At 41.5% G+C, this 15,090-nt stretch overlaps 1 protein-coding gene across 1 annotated transcript in view; it reads right to left on the bottom strand.

Moving 5' to 3' along the window:
- The window catches only part of ASB15 (ankyrin repeat and SOCS box containing 15), a 33,839-nt gene extending 19,258 nt beyond the window's left edge, over positions 1-14,581 (bottom strand). The window contains exons 1-5 of the mRNA XM_077807838.1: positions 14,572-14,581; positions 6,167-6,302; positions 1,795-1,847; positions 1,577-1,708; positions 954-1,112 (exon numbers count right to left, since the gene is read on the bottom strand). Coding sequence (XP_077663964.1) covers positions 954-1,112; positions 1,577-1,708; positions 1,795-1,847; positions 6,167-6,302; positions 14,572-14,581 — 490 coding nt within the window. The remainder of the gene's footprint in view (positions 1-953; positions 1,113-1,576; positions 1,709-1,794; positions 1,848-6,166; positions 6,303-14,571) is intronic.
- Positions 14,582-15,090: the final 509 nt, after the last annotated feature.

Below are 15,090 nucleotides of genomic sequence, written 5' to 3'. Positions count from 1 at the left end.
ATGACCACTTCTGAAACATGCCCCTATAACATCATGCAGGGTCTCCTCCTGCACCCACTTCAGTCAACAGCAAAGCTCTCACAGATTTCAAGAGTGAGGGATCAGACTCCTATGTCTACACTGCAGGATTAGTGGAATTTGAGTTAGCAGACTCCGGATTTGTTAACCTAAGGCTTGAGTGCCTGTAGTCATTTGTAATCCCAGGTTAGGAATTGAACCCTGGGTCCCAATCTGGGGCTTCAGTTTCTACACTACATTATGCAGGGCTAAATCCTACCATCCATATCCCAGACTTCCAAGCACCCTCTCAAAATGTGGCCCCTGTAGCCCTTTGTTCGTGGTCCAAGCATGGGAAAACTTGACTGTTCATCAAACTTGTCTGTCTAGAGGACAAAGAAAGTTGGCTCGTGGGATTGTGAAATACTTTTTGCAGACTCCCAGAGCATGAATCCAGTGGGGCAACATCTACATTGCAAAGCAACAGGGCCTGAACCTGAATCCCAGCTTGACTCAGGCTCAGACCCTCCACCCCTGTGGGGTCCTGGGACCCTGAGTCTGAGCCCTGTATTAGCACAATTTGTGTGTAGATGGAAGGGGCGTTAGACTTGAACTTGAGTTCGAATGCTGGGCTTACACTGCAGTGTAGACATACCCATAGGGACCAGAAAGTCAACAATTAACCTGAAAACTTAATCAAGCAAAATTAACGTTATTTGGTGGCAGTATAATCCACTTTTATTTTCCTTCTAAAAACTGAACAGCAACTAAGCATTTTAGCCAACTGGGATAGTCAAGTGAGTAAGGACTAGTCACATGAACAAGCGTTTGCAGGAGCAGGCCCCAGATCCCCTTGTTATGGTTGGCTTTGGGGAATGCAGGAACTGGATAGAATAGTTTAGAACACTGAAAACTGCTATTCACGTTGGCTTAATTCATAGAAAGGAAGCAATTACCAATGAGAAGAGGAGTTTCTCCTTTATTGTTTGTGGTATTAGGCCAAACACCCTTTTCCAATAACGTTCTTACATTTTCCACAAAACCAGCTTTTGCTGCCAAAGTTAACGGTGTTTCTCCATCACATGTTTTGTATTCCCACATTGATTTATAAGATGCTAGAGTTCAGAAAGTAGAAAACAAAACACAAAATTAAAATGACAGGCATCTAGGACATAACATAAATGCCATGTTGATAAATATCTGCATGAAAATGAATTTACAACTATTTTCAACTTTGACTTACTAGTTAGTCCTGCCACAATGGTTGACTATTGTAGCCAGTGATTAGATCATGCAGCTCTTCTCTGAATAACTGTAGTTTTCTGAACAAAGTCATTCAAAACGGACCAACCTCTCTGCTGGTGTACATAGGTGGAGCTTCACTGAAGACAACAGAGCTGTGCCAATTTACACCAGCAGAGAATTTGGCACATGTGACTGACCAAGCCATGCAACAATGGAGGGTTTTCTCATACATTTTTGCAGTTATTGATTCTATTCTTGTGTTTGTCTATTTATTGCTCCTTGTCTTGTATCTTTCCAATCTCATAGCCCTGTGGGGTGTCTTGAGCTCACTCACCATCCAGAATGATTTCAAGTATTTGCTGAATTGGCTGAGCTGCAGCCTCATGAAGTGGGAACCAACCTCTTTCATCAGCTTCATCCAAAGCATATTTATGTTTCACATAGTTCTGAAGATCAAATACTTGGCCTGAAACAAAAAATAGTGCATATCTGGAAAAAAATAGGACAAGCTCAGTGCTTTGCACAGTGAATATTTTATTTCAATATTTGTACCTTCTCTTATGGCTGCTATAAGTTTCCTATTTTGATCACTGGGTGGTACAAATCTGTTGAAGGGATGACAAAAGATATCAAGTATACACAATATAGATACATTACATTAAAGCACAATTTTTAGTGGTTTTAATCACCTGTTTCCACTGGCTTTCAACTTTACGTTTATATCACCTCAGTTACAAATTCTGATTCACTATGTGACCTGACAGAGTACTCAGGAATGTTAGATACAGGATAAGAATTTGAACAGATTCTGAACCCCAGGCTTCAGGCCAAAGATGACCTGGACCTGCCAATTGTAGAAGTGGGGGCAGCTGGCTTCAGCAGTGTTACTGAGCCTGCTTAGTCCATGTGAGCATGCTCAGTACAAGTCAAGCAGCAAATCTGGGGGTGGCACATGACCTCTATATGCCCCGCAACTCATTGCCTAGGCTCTGCCTCAGGCCAGTAATAGGTCTGTTTGGTTGTGTCTAGCTAGCCTTTTTTCTGAAGTTTCCCTCTGCAGCTAACATAATACAGTTCCAATGTATAAAGACAGTTGCCAACATTTTTAACAATGTCATTTAAACCTATTCAGAGCAGATCTGTGTGATACAGTGGTAAAAGTGCCAGTGGCTGCCAGCACCCTGAGATAATATGACAACAGTATAATAGTAGGAATCAGCCAAATCATAAATGGAAATGGACAGTGGCACTGTTTGACAGGCTTCAGTGAAGAAATAGGCTCTGATCTTGCAATAGGAAATAGGAACCACATGTGGCCCCTTACTTTCTCAGGGTTCCATTGATCCCATTATAGGATCAAAGTCATAAATTGAATTGAGCGATTAACACTTATCTGCCTTTGCCTTTATTTTCAAATACTGTACAGCATTTTATGAAAAGTCCTTCAATTTATAGTGATCAGAAACGTATGTTGCGGTTTTTGCCATACAACTCCCATTAAAGCCAAGTTTTGTTTCATCAGTAGAGGTAGCTAACAGGTAACATTTTCAAAAGCATCTTAGTGACTCAGAAAATGAAGACCAATTTTCAAAAGTGATGTATGTACTTAGAAACCAAAGTCTCATTGAAAGCCCATGGGACCTGTAGGCTCCTAAATCATTTAAGCGCTTTTGAAAATTTTATTCAACATCTACAACAGAAATGCTATCTACATGTCATATCTGAGGGCAGTTGACTCAAACAGAAAACAATCTATGCTAATATATATTAATGATTTTAAAAATACTAACCATATCTTTAATGCAAAACTCAATTATTTTGTTTTTCACAATTTAAAAACAAATAAAACTGTACTGCTAAAACTAAATATATATACTATATTCTAGACACTCCTAATATGCTGGGTTTTTTAAAAGAAAATAAGTGATATTGGAAATATACAAGTATAAAAAAGATGGATTTTAGATTGACATTACGGACAGTAAAGATTAGTTCCTTTTATTGCCAGCAGGAATGTTCTGTTGGGGATTTCCTATTGGAAAAGAGATCAGCATGTACCATTGTATTACCACATTACGTTTCATGCTTTTAACCCAAAGTCCAAGGGTTTCACTGATTTACAGCTCAATATAAAGGGATAGCTGAGATGGAAATTGGGAAAAATTAGGTTATGTCTACACTTAAACCACTACAGTGGTGCAGCTACAGCATTATAGCGCTTCAGTGTAGAGTAGACACTCACTACAGTGACGGGAGGTTTTCTCCCTTTGCAGCCAATAGTCCTTGCACAGAGCTCTTCCTTTTCTTCCTGCCAACACAGACACGTATTTTGCCTTGAGCTTCTTAGCTCTAGATTCCAAATGCACATTAAGGAGACAACCCTGAAATCAATGGGACTACTCACATCCATAAAGTTAATCATATGCATAAATCTGTGCTCCATCAAGACCTAAAGTTTCTTTTACAGAATATACATGTCAGTGTGGCTGCTACACCATTTTCTGCATGCTGGCCAGAATTCTCCCCAGAAAACCTTTTAAATGTGGTTATAACTACAGAATACTTAGGGTATGTCTACATTGTAATGTAATCCCAGGGTTTGAACTCAGGCTCAAGCCTAAACCCCCTTCCATCTACATACATACACACACACACACTGCATTAATCCGGGCCCAGACCCAGGACCCCAGCGGGGTGGAAGGTCTGAGCCTCAGGTCTTGTCTACCGGGGTAAGTCGGTAGACAAGTTACGCTACTCCAAGTGACGTGAATAATGTAGCTGGAGTCGACATAGTTTAGGTCGACTTACAGCAGTGTCTACACCGTGCTGCGTCAACGGGAGATGCTCTCCCGTCAATTTACATTACTCCTCTCGGTCCGGTGGAGTCAACTGGAGAGCGCTCTGTGGTTGATTTAGGGGGTCTTCACTAGACCCACTAAATTGAACCCTGCTGCATCGATCACAGATGCCTCAATCCCCGGTAAGTGTAGATATGGCCTGAGTCACCCAGGGTTCAAGACCTATTGTTTTGCAGTGTAGACTCAGCACTACGGGACTTGTGCTGTGGGAGTCCGCCACAAGTATTCCACAATCCCACGGCTGACTGACTTTGTCCTCTGGACAGACAAGTTTGGTGGACAGTACAGTTTTCCCATGCTTGCACCACAAACAAAGGGCTAGAGCAGTCACATTTTGAGAGGGCATTAGGAAGTCTGGGATATGGGTGGTCAGACTTGGACCTGCATAATGCAATGTAGATACTGGAGCCCCAGGTTGGAACCCACGGTTCAACAATTCCTAACCTGGTGCTTCAAATGAGTGTAGATGCTCAAGCACTAGGTTAACAAACTCAGGGTCTGCTAACTCAAGTTCTACTAACCCTGGGCTTACATTGCAGTGTAGACATACTGTGACCCTACACCACATATTCTTCATAGAAATATTGTTATAATATGATTATAGCATAACTATATGTTTTGTGCAAGATAAGGAAAGAAATCATTGGAAAGGTTATGATTTGCTGAATATGATTATCCTATTTGTATGCATGTATCATTTTTGTATCTAAAGTTAGGAATAGTGACTATACATCTGTACTATAAAAGTATTTGCAACCAGGGAATGCCCACCAGATAGAATGCAATCAGTCTGGCTGGCTAGCTGGGGACAAGTCAATGGACCATTAGGGAGAAATATAGGTCTTTGAAGATGCTAATCTCCCACCTTCCTGAGATGCTACAAACGGCCTTTGAATCATGGCTGCTTCAACACTGCAGGGTCATGTGATCATCGTACTGGACTCCATGATAGAATACCAGTATTTTTCCACTGCAGGGTGGGGTGGAGGGAACCACACTGGAAAACAAAGGATTCCCGCCATATGTAAAACCTATTTAAGGCAAGGGACGGACATAATCAGTGTTCGTTCTTCACTGAATCCCTGCCCAGGATGACTACTGTGAACATCTAAGAAACAAAGACAAAAGGAGAGGCAGGGAGAAGGACTGAGCCCAGGCTGGGAAGGTGTCTGGCCTGTGAAAGAAATACCTGGAGTTTTAAGCTGCAAGCAAGAGCAGCTTGCCCGCAAGAACCTCTGCAATCTACCTAAAACAACATTTAGGGTGAGAAACTACTACTTGTAACCAGTTTTTTTAGTATCTTAAGCTTATATTGCATTTTTGTTTTATTTGCTGGGTAATCGGCTTGATCTGTTTGCTATCCCCTATAATCACTTAAAATCTATCCTTTGTAGTCAACAAACTTGTTTTTGTTGTCTCTAAAACCAGTTTGCGGAATTCACAACTGGGAATGGGGGGGCGGGGAAGCTGTGCATATCTTCCTCCACATTGAGGGAGGGGGCGGATTTCATGATCTTACGCTGTATTATCCTCTATGCAGCATAAGACAATACAATTTTGGAATTACAATTCAGTGGGGGTGTGCACTTGAGTACTGGGCAATTCCCTAGCTGACGCCTACCCATGCAGTGCTTATTTCAGTGTCTGTGTCTTTCTGCAGCTGGGTGTGTCCCTACCTCTGTGTGTGCTGCTTGAGGGCCTGACTCAGCAGCACAGTGTAAGGGAGCCCAGAATGGAACAGGAGGGCTTAGTGGTACCCCAGTACATCAGGTGGCATCCCGGAGGGTGGGGGCAACCCGTCACACATACCCAGAGAGTACATCATCCATTTTCTTCAAAGAGAGGATTATTTACTAGCATGTAACTAATGAAGACAGTTATATTTTGGTTTGCTGTATTCAGTCATGTCTTCATAGAGTGCCTGGCTGTAAACACAAACACAAATAGCTAAACTAAAATTAAAATGCTAGGATAACATAAAAAAAATTAATTTCAACTGTCCAGAACACTGAAAGAATTTGTTATATTCTCATCACATGTATGTGCTTTCTGACTTACTAAAGTACCTTTCATGGTAATGGGAAGATGTTGGTTGACTGGCTTCAATTGATTCTTGAATACTAAGCTGAATTGCATAAGCAGTGAGATGGTCTTCGACAGAGTCCTCATTTCCATCCATCATCTTATATGAAAGTTGAGCTGCTGTCAAGAAAAAAAAATCGAAAAATATACTGGTAGGGGCCAGATTCTGCCACTCTTATTCATGGTGAATGATCATTCACTCTGAGGGCTTTTATTCATGGCAAGTCACTATGTAGCAGTCCAGAATTTGAGTGCATCAGCTTGCAGCACAGTAACACCCTATGTAGACACTACTACATCATAGTTAAGCCCCTTTGTTTTCAGTTTAAATTAGGGCTGTCAATTAATTGCAGTTAACTCAAGCGATTAACTCAAAAAATTAACTGCAATTAATCACAGTGTTAATCGCATTCTTAAACAATAGAATACGAATTCAAATGTATTAAATATTTGGATGTTTTTCTACATTTTCAAATATTGATTTCAATTACAACACAGAATACAAAGTGTATGCTGCTCACTTTATATTATTTTTATTACAAATATTTGCACTGTAAAAATGACAAACAAAAGAAACAGTATTTTTCAATTCACTTCATACAAGTACTGTAGTATAATCTCTTTATCGTGAAAGTGCAGCTTACAAATGTAGATTTTTTTTTTCTTTGGTAACTGCACTCAAACACAAAAAAATACAGAACTTCAGAGCCTACAAGACCACTCAGTACTACTTCTTGTTCAGCCAATCACTAAGACAAACAAGTTTGTTTACATTTACAGGAGATAATGCTGCCCACTTCTTATTTAAAATGTCACCAGAAATGAGAATAGGCATTTGCATGGGACTTTTGTAGCCGGCATTGCAAGGTATTTACATACCAGATATGCTAAACATTCATATGCCCCTTCATGCTTTGGCTACCATTCCAGAGGACATGCTTCCATGCTGATGACACTCGTTTAAAAAAAAATGTGTTAATTAAATTTGTGACTGAACTGCTTGGGGGAAAATTGTATGTCTCCAGCTCTATTTCATTCACATTCTCCCATATATTTCATGTTACAGTAGTCTCAGATGATGAGTCAGCACATGTTGTTCATTTTAAGAACACTTTTGCTGCAGATCTGACAAAACTCAAAGAAGGTACCAATGTGACATTTCTAAAGATAGCTACAACACTCAACCCAAGGTTTAAGAATTGGAAGTGCCTTCTCAAATCTGAGAAGGATGAGGTGCAGAGCATGCTTTCAGAAGTCTTGAAAGAGCAACATTCCGATGCAGAAACTACAGAACCCAAACTACCAAAAAAGAAAATCAACCTTCTGCTGGTGGCATATGACTCAGATAATGAAAATGAACGTGCATCGGTCCGCACTGCTTTGAATTGTTATCGAGCAGAACCCATAATCAGCATGGATGCATGTCCTCTGGAATGGTAGTTGAAGCATGAAGGGACGTAGGAATCTTTAGCACATCTGGCATGTAAATATCTTGCGACGCTGGCTACAACAGTGCAATGAGAATGCCTTTTCTCACTTTCAGGTGACATTGTGAACAAGTAGGCAGCATTATCTCCTGCAAATGTAAACAAACTTCTTTGTCTGAGTGTTTGGCTGAACAAGAAAAAGGACTGAGTGGAGTTATAGGCTCTAAAGTTGTACATTGTTTTATTTTTGAATTCAGTTATTTTTGTACATAATTCTACATTTGTAAATTCTGTGCACATTTTCAACTTCTGCATATTTTGTCAAAATAACACAATATAATCACACAAGTTTCAATTATTTTTGGTCATTTATTTCAAAATACCTGTCAGCAAATATGTCTGTTACAATACAGACAACAAAAAAGATTTAGGAATTTTTTTTTGACAAGTAGATTCCTTACTAGGCATATTTATACAGAACTCTGAGTAATAATTCATTTAAACTACAAAATAGAACCATATTTCCCGCACCCCTCAGAAGAAGTGCGAAGGCTTGGGGCAGTCAGGGGTAATGGAGGACTGAGGGAGAGGGAAATTATAGCTGGGAAGGAACCTAAGTGTGAACTTGGATGGTTGTTGGGTATGGGTGGGAAAAGTATGGAACAGGTTTTGGGGCGGGGCTAGGAGAGATTGCTTGGGAGCTTCCCCCATGCAGACCCTGGCTGACCCCTAGCCTCTCCCATTCAGTCAGGCACATCTGCCCCTATACCCACGTGTCCCTGTACTCCCATGTGTTCTTGCATCCACGTCCACATGTGTTATTCCACTCCCACTCAGACACCCACTCCTCCCTCTCCATGTGTCTCTGTTCCCCACTCAGCCACCCTTCTGTCCCTGTGTAGCCCTGCACCCTCTTCCCCCATGTATCACTGTGCTCCCACTCAGCTATCTCCCTGTCCCTATGTGGCCCTGCACCCCTTCCCCCGTCCCCATGTGGCCCTGCATCTCGCTCCCACCTGTGGCCCTGTGCCTCCACTCTCATTCATCCCCTGCCCCAGTCTGTCCTCCCACGCTAGCCCTTATGAGCCACTGTCTGATCCCCCAGCAGCCCCACACTGTCTGTCTCCCCATATCCCCTGTCTCCTGACCTGGCCTGACAGGTGCGGTGAAGTAGGCAGGCTCTTTCTCTTCCCTAGCTGGCTGGGAGCTGCTGCTCTGTTCTAGTGCCACAGTGCCCTCTGGAAGGTAAAAGGCAGAACTGCAGCAACCTACCGGCAGAAGGTTTTTTCTGTGCAAAAAATTAAAAATATGCGCAGCTCATTAATTATCCATGCACGCAGTGGTGCAGAATTCCCCCAGCAGTAACATGGGATTTTATTGTGCAGCAAGCTGGTGAGCTGTAGATTCGCACCTTGGCTAGTCATGTAGACAACCCCTAAGAGTAACTGCATTTAAATAAATGGGACTGCTTGTGGAGTAAAGTACTATTCTGTGTGAGCAAAGGTATCAGAATTTGGCCCTATGATTAGAGATGGGCAAATAAATCATATAAATATTTTGCGACTATTCTTAAGAATAAAAACTAGTGATCACAAGCACTTTTTTCTGATAATTCATGAAAATTTGGGTAAGTAATTTTTTATTTGCAAAAATGACGGAAAGAAAACCCTGCCAGCACTATCTGAAATGGGATGTCATTTGGAAAAGCTCTTTTTATTATTCATTCAATAGATTTGTCAGTTACAAATAAATATTCATGAAAATTTGTGAACAATAAAAAGAGACTCCTGTTTAGAAAGTTTAGGTCATCCAATCAGGGAATGTGTGACTTATATGGCCAGTCCTACTTCATGAATAGTGAATAGCAAACACTCAGTGTGACCAAATCAGGAATATCTATAACCCAAAATTTGTTTTAATTAGCTATTCATGACAATTGCCAAAAACAAATAAAAATTGTAAAAGTAATGACCAATTTGTGAATAATTCACAAACACAAAAGGGGCTAAATTCATTCCAATAAATTATTCACAGTGAATAATTTGACATAATGATTCATGTAACAGTATTTTACTAAATTTAAGCACCAGTTTGTTTAGTCCTTGTGCATAAGATATAATATTTATGAACTATACAAGACCCTATTGTGCAGAAGAACATCAGAATGATCTTGTATCATTAATAGACACAAGATGCACTGGTCCCAATTCAGATTATCTTGGGGAAAAAGAGGGGATGCTCCTTTCGGTCTCCACCACTCACAGTAGCGACTCCACTCCAGTCCCCACTAGTTCATTGCCCTTCCTCTTACAAGGTGCGTCTCCCTCAACTGGGAAGCCTTTCCTCTCTTTTACCCACATAGTGCACGAGTTGGTCCTGCAAGAGGTTAGCTCTTGGCGGACTCAGCTGCAATCTGCCGTACAGGAAAAGACTCCCTGTGTGCCAGGTGATGGCACCATTTGACTTGGCCGCCCTTCCATCTGGACAGAGGGTTGGCCAGGCCACATTTCAGTGATGTTGTGACCCTGTGTGCCAGGCCACTATCCCACTCACTGAAATTTGGTGCAGCTGCCCCGTAAGGAGGGGCAGCTGGGGCAAATTTCAGTGAGTGGCATTGTAACCATGTGGCAGGAGTGACACTGTGGCAGCCACCAAACTGATTTAATATGGGACCACTGCTTAAAAGTGGTTGGGTCACACCTCCATTTCATGCTATGGAACTGTGAGCAAAACCATTGTGAGGGAGGGGAGGGTGACCACTTGTCTCAAATTGGGCAGGACAGTCCCAAAATGCAGAGTACAAGTCCCAGCACCGGGCTGAAAGACTCCAGGACAGCATTTGTCCCAGGTTCCTTGTGGCGCTGCTCTGCACCTGCCTCAGGCTCAGGGCCGGTGCCAGCCGCTTCCCAGTGGAAGGGGTGGGGAGGGGAGAGGTGGACCTTACCTGCCCCTTGCCATAAGGCCCCCACCCCCTGCTCCTCCTCTTCCTCCTGAGTCCCCCTTCCCAGGCCAGAAGCAGGAGCCGGGCAGTAATAAGAGCTGCCCAGGGAGCCCAGAGGGCAGGAACATGGGCCAGGGGCTGCTCTTGGGCACCCCAGCCCCCTGCCCAGGGCAGGTGGAAGATCTGGGGCTCCCCTTACTTTTGCAGTCCTGAGAGGGTCTAGACGTTCACAATGCCTTTATACAAGTGAGTGCAGTGTTCAACACCTCTCAGGGTTAGGCTCTTAGTGACTGTTACCAAAGTGTGTGTGTTTGGGGGGGGAGTGCAGGGGGAAGGGGGCAGTCGGCTGTCTCCGTGGATGAATAATGGGATATACTGCACCTTTTAACTATAGTCACAAGTTTGAATTCACCCCACCTGGCTTTCCAGCTTAGCCCATTAGGGGCCCTCAGCAGGAATATTTTGGACCCTCCCCTCCCCCACAACACATACTAATTATTAATAGGGGTCCCCTTGAGATGCTTGGGCTTTTACGCAATTGCTTAGTCTGCTTCTGTCTAGTGCTGGCACTGCTCCAGCTCTCACTCTGATCCTTTAGCCTGCATTTTGCTAGTGATATCAAATCAAATAATAAATCTTGTCAGTAAATAACAATTGCAAAATTGTCCTTCTGCAGGGAGTCAGGTAAATTCACTTTTTACTATATTCTGCAGTTTTGCAAAGTTTAAAATGTGGCATTTTTATCTTAAAAGGAACAAAATGTAAATATTAAATACTTTGCAAAATAAAACTGTACCAAATAAATGTACCTACCTAACTCTCTACAGGCTAGCTCTGTGTTCCATCGAGGTCTCTGTGACTGATGTGACATCAACAGCTTAGGGCACGTTTGGTCTTTGTATTAGTGGGACCTAGCTGAGAGGGAGCAGAAGTTGTGGAACTTAAACTACCCCTCCTACCAATTAGCACTCTCACAGTGCCTTACTTTTGTCAGTGCTACACAAATATTAATCAATCGAATTAAATGAGCATTATGTTGACTACCTCTCCTAGAATGGCCATGGGGGACATCCAGCATATTGCTAATGCTGCTGGAATTTTGTCAGAATGATTTGTCGGTCACTTTTTAAAGCAGTTCTTCCCACATGAAGTGCTAACCTGACTTCTGTGAACCGGATGTTTTGCATTGTAGCACTTAGCTAAAAATTGATTTTAAAACATCATACACAAGTGGTACAATCCCATACCTAAATGCTTTACTATTTATCATATTGTGATAGACCCGAGAAAACAAAAACGGATCAATCATGGCACAGAGCCAAGATAACTCAGAAGCTAAAAGTATCATTGCAGGACTCCAATTTCAGGCTTTTGCAATACCATCAGGCTAGCACAGAGCATGAATTCACACCTCTCCCAATGCTCAGACACAAGGCTCTTGGCCAGCACTGTCACCCATGAGGGTGGGCTCTCGGAAGGCAAGTGAAAACACTACCACAGCCCCATTGCCTTTAAAGGTAAACATACACATCTTTTGCTTTGACTGCCAGCTCTGACAGCAATAACTTCCAAAAATAAAAAATAGCTTTTGCGGACACATAAATCTTTTTTTTTTTCTGCTCAGCAGACTTTATGTAGCTCATAATAGACAGAAATATTCTAATGGCGTCTCCTCCCCCTGCTTTTGTGTCTCAGAGCCAGGCTTCAACATAGTTATTCAAAAAAAGATTTCACACACCAGCTGAATATCTGATGAACTGGTCATCAGGGTATAGAATCATGTTCCAAGACCCTTCACACCATTGCACAGGCTTAACCAGGAGCAAAAGGTACTGTTTGTAACATTTCTGTTCAAGCAGTCAAATCCTGAAGTCCTAGGCTCATTCCCTGTGCAAACAAGGATGACTGTAAAGATCGAGGATTTTGACCAAGATTCTTGGAAGGATCTAATGCAATATAAACACTTCCATACTGTTAATAACAGAAGAATTCCAGAGAAGTTGTGAAACTCCTCATAATGCAAAAAGGTTTATCAAAGCCTTTGGCGTTTGATCCCGCACAAAAGAAAAAGGTAGACAAATATTTTTTTCTGACATTGTCCAGGCTTTGTTAGGCAAAAGAGGAAGAAATTCAATGTTGAACTTCAAAAGAGGATACTACAAAGGATTTTTCAATCCTTCAAAGTAAAGTGACTGACAGTGTATTTTCCAAATCTCTTCCCCAGGCTCTTATTAAGGAATCCATAAATATGTCAATATGTGGACGAGCACCTCAAGGTAAATGCATTATAGATTAAATCACATAAAAATTTTCAAATAGCATTAAAAGTTGGCAGCCTGACTTAAATCCACAAAAGCAAGAACATTCAAAGTTAAGACTGAACTTCGGCCTTTCATCCCATCCTGTTGGAAGTACACTTGGCTGGCATGTAAGAGAATCCTTGATTTGAAGTTCTCTCCTGGGTTTATTTTCCTCCTCATCTTTACATTTACTTCTATACTTTCAATGGCATCTACAAAAATCCCTTTTGCCTCATTGAAATGTGTTAACTAGATACAAAGAAACCAATAAATGTACACTGTTATGTAAAGAACGGCTATACCTTGCAAGCAGTGGGGGTAGGGACTCTAAAAGTAATGAACCAGTAATTTATAGAGTATATCCCAAAACACACAACTAACTCTAACTTATCCCCACTACACACACAGCTAAAAAGTGAGAAGTTTTTAGAGAAAGTTCACTTGGAATTTTCACAATGAAGCCATGTAGTTATTTAGCACTGATGTTTCTATAGCTTTAATATGAGAAAATGAATGGTATTCATCAGTTCCGGCTTCCAGTGAGAACAGTTCAGTGGTGCAATATGTACACTAGGCTGCAATATAAAACGTTGTGCCTTCCTTCACACTTTCCCCTACACTTTGACTAGACTCCACCATGGATGGATAGGCTTCATGTATGTCAAGTGCCCTCCCTTCTCCTTCAGGAAACTTCTGAATATCCACCTGCCTATGAAGCAATCTAGCTATATCAAATCTGTATGAACAGGCTCTTATACCCACTACTCTGCATAATTTGGAACAAGGACTTGGGTTTCCTACGCCCCAGGTGAGTGACCTTGGCTAATTGCTCTTCTTGTGGTGGTGATGCTGGTGGAGGGGGTCTCTCGGTCTCTCTTCCTCCCCCCCTTACACATACAGAAATTCCATCCTGGACCATCCAGTTTTGTCAAAACTGAAACATTACCTTGAAAAGTTTGTTTTGATTAATTGGCATTTTCTCACAAAAAACATTTGGTCAAAAAATTCCTGACCATTTCTATTCCCTTATACCTTTAGAGACTGAATCAAAGCCCACTGAAGTTAATGGAAAAACTACCATTGACGTCAGTGGGCTTTGGATCAGGCCCATAAATAGCAAGTGCCTTGAACAGGGCCCCTATCAGTGGTTTGGTAAATTTACATAGGGTAGATGTTCATGTAGGGCTCAATCCCGCAAGGTACTGAATACTCTCAAGTCCCACTGACTCCAAAGGGAACTGAGACCATTCACTACCTGGCAGGATCAGGATCTTCACACATTGTAGAAATACAAATAATTTAATAAAACATACCATAAATTCCATTCACTTCAGAAAAATACGATGCGTGCCCAACCCCACTTCAGCACTAAAAGAAAAGCTAAGCGGGCACTTGAAATTATTATAAAATTATAACTTTTTTCTTTCTAGACCCACAAGGTCAATACCTGCTTGGACAATAGACTCCTCTTCTGCTGTGATTTCTCAGAATTCACTAGGTCACAGTCACCACAGAACTCTGCTGGAGCACAGACTCAGCCAATGTGGGGTCAGGTAAGTGGTGGTTTTGGTATATATTTTCTCCAGAGTGTCTTTCTAAACATTACCACTTATCCTGTATGAGATTGCGATGATGATAATTAATAATAAAAGGGAAAAAGCTAATACAGTGGCTAAGAGCTGTGACATGGTAGAACAAGTACGATAAAGTAAATAACTCACCAAAGTGCATATGGTGGACATTGATGGAGGTTTATAAATGCTTTGGGTGCTTGACTTGCTATATCACTGCTGGTCCGATGCTGTGTTGAGGTAATGACGATCTGATGAAATGTGAACGTTGCACTAAGATCACAATGGAATATGGCAGAACACTGGTACATTAGGCCACACGAAAAGCATATTTTGTCTGATACACTTGTACATAAAGTAGCAAAGAGGCCGTTAAAAGATGCAGTGGCAAATTCCCTTTCCTTCACCCATGGAAAATTTGTTCTCCATTTTTCAGACCAAGCTCATTGCTAGATGAGACAGTTGCTTTTTCGAGAAAATTCTACTGTTCAGGCACGGACACAGTGGTCTCATAAGATCAAGAATATTTTCCAGATTTTTTTAATAGACCAAATTGTTTTGTTTTTATTTTATCCTGAAAAAACAAGTTCCCAAGAAACTACTGATTACTGTAGATTTTTAAATTTTTGAGCTTTTATGCATTCTAAACCGGAAGGATCATTTTTCATA

This window comes from Eretmochelys imbricata, chromosome 1 (genome assembly GCF_965152235.1).
Source record: "Eretmochelys imbricata isolate rEreImb1 chromosome 1, rEreImb1.hap1, whole genome shotgun sequence".
NCBI lineage: Eukaryota > Metazoa > Chordata > Testudines > Cheloniidae > Eretmochelys > Eretmochelys imbricata.
This window is presented reverse-complemented; position numbering and strand designations above follow the sequence as displayed.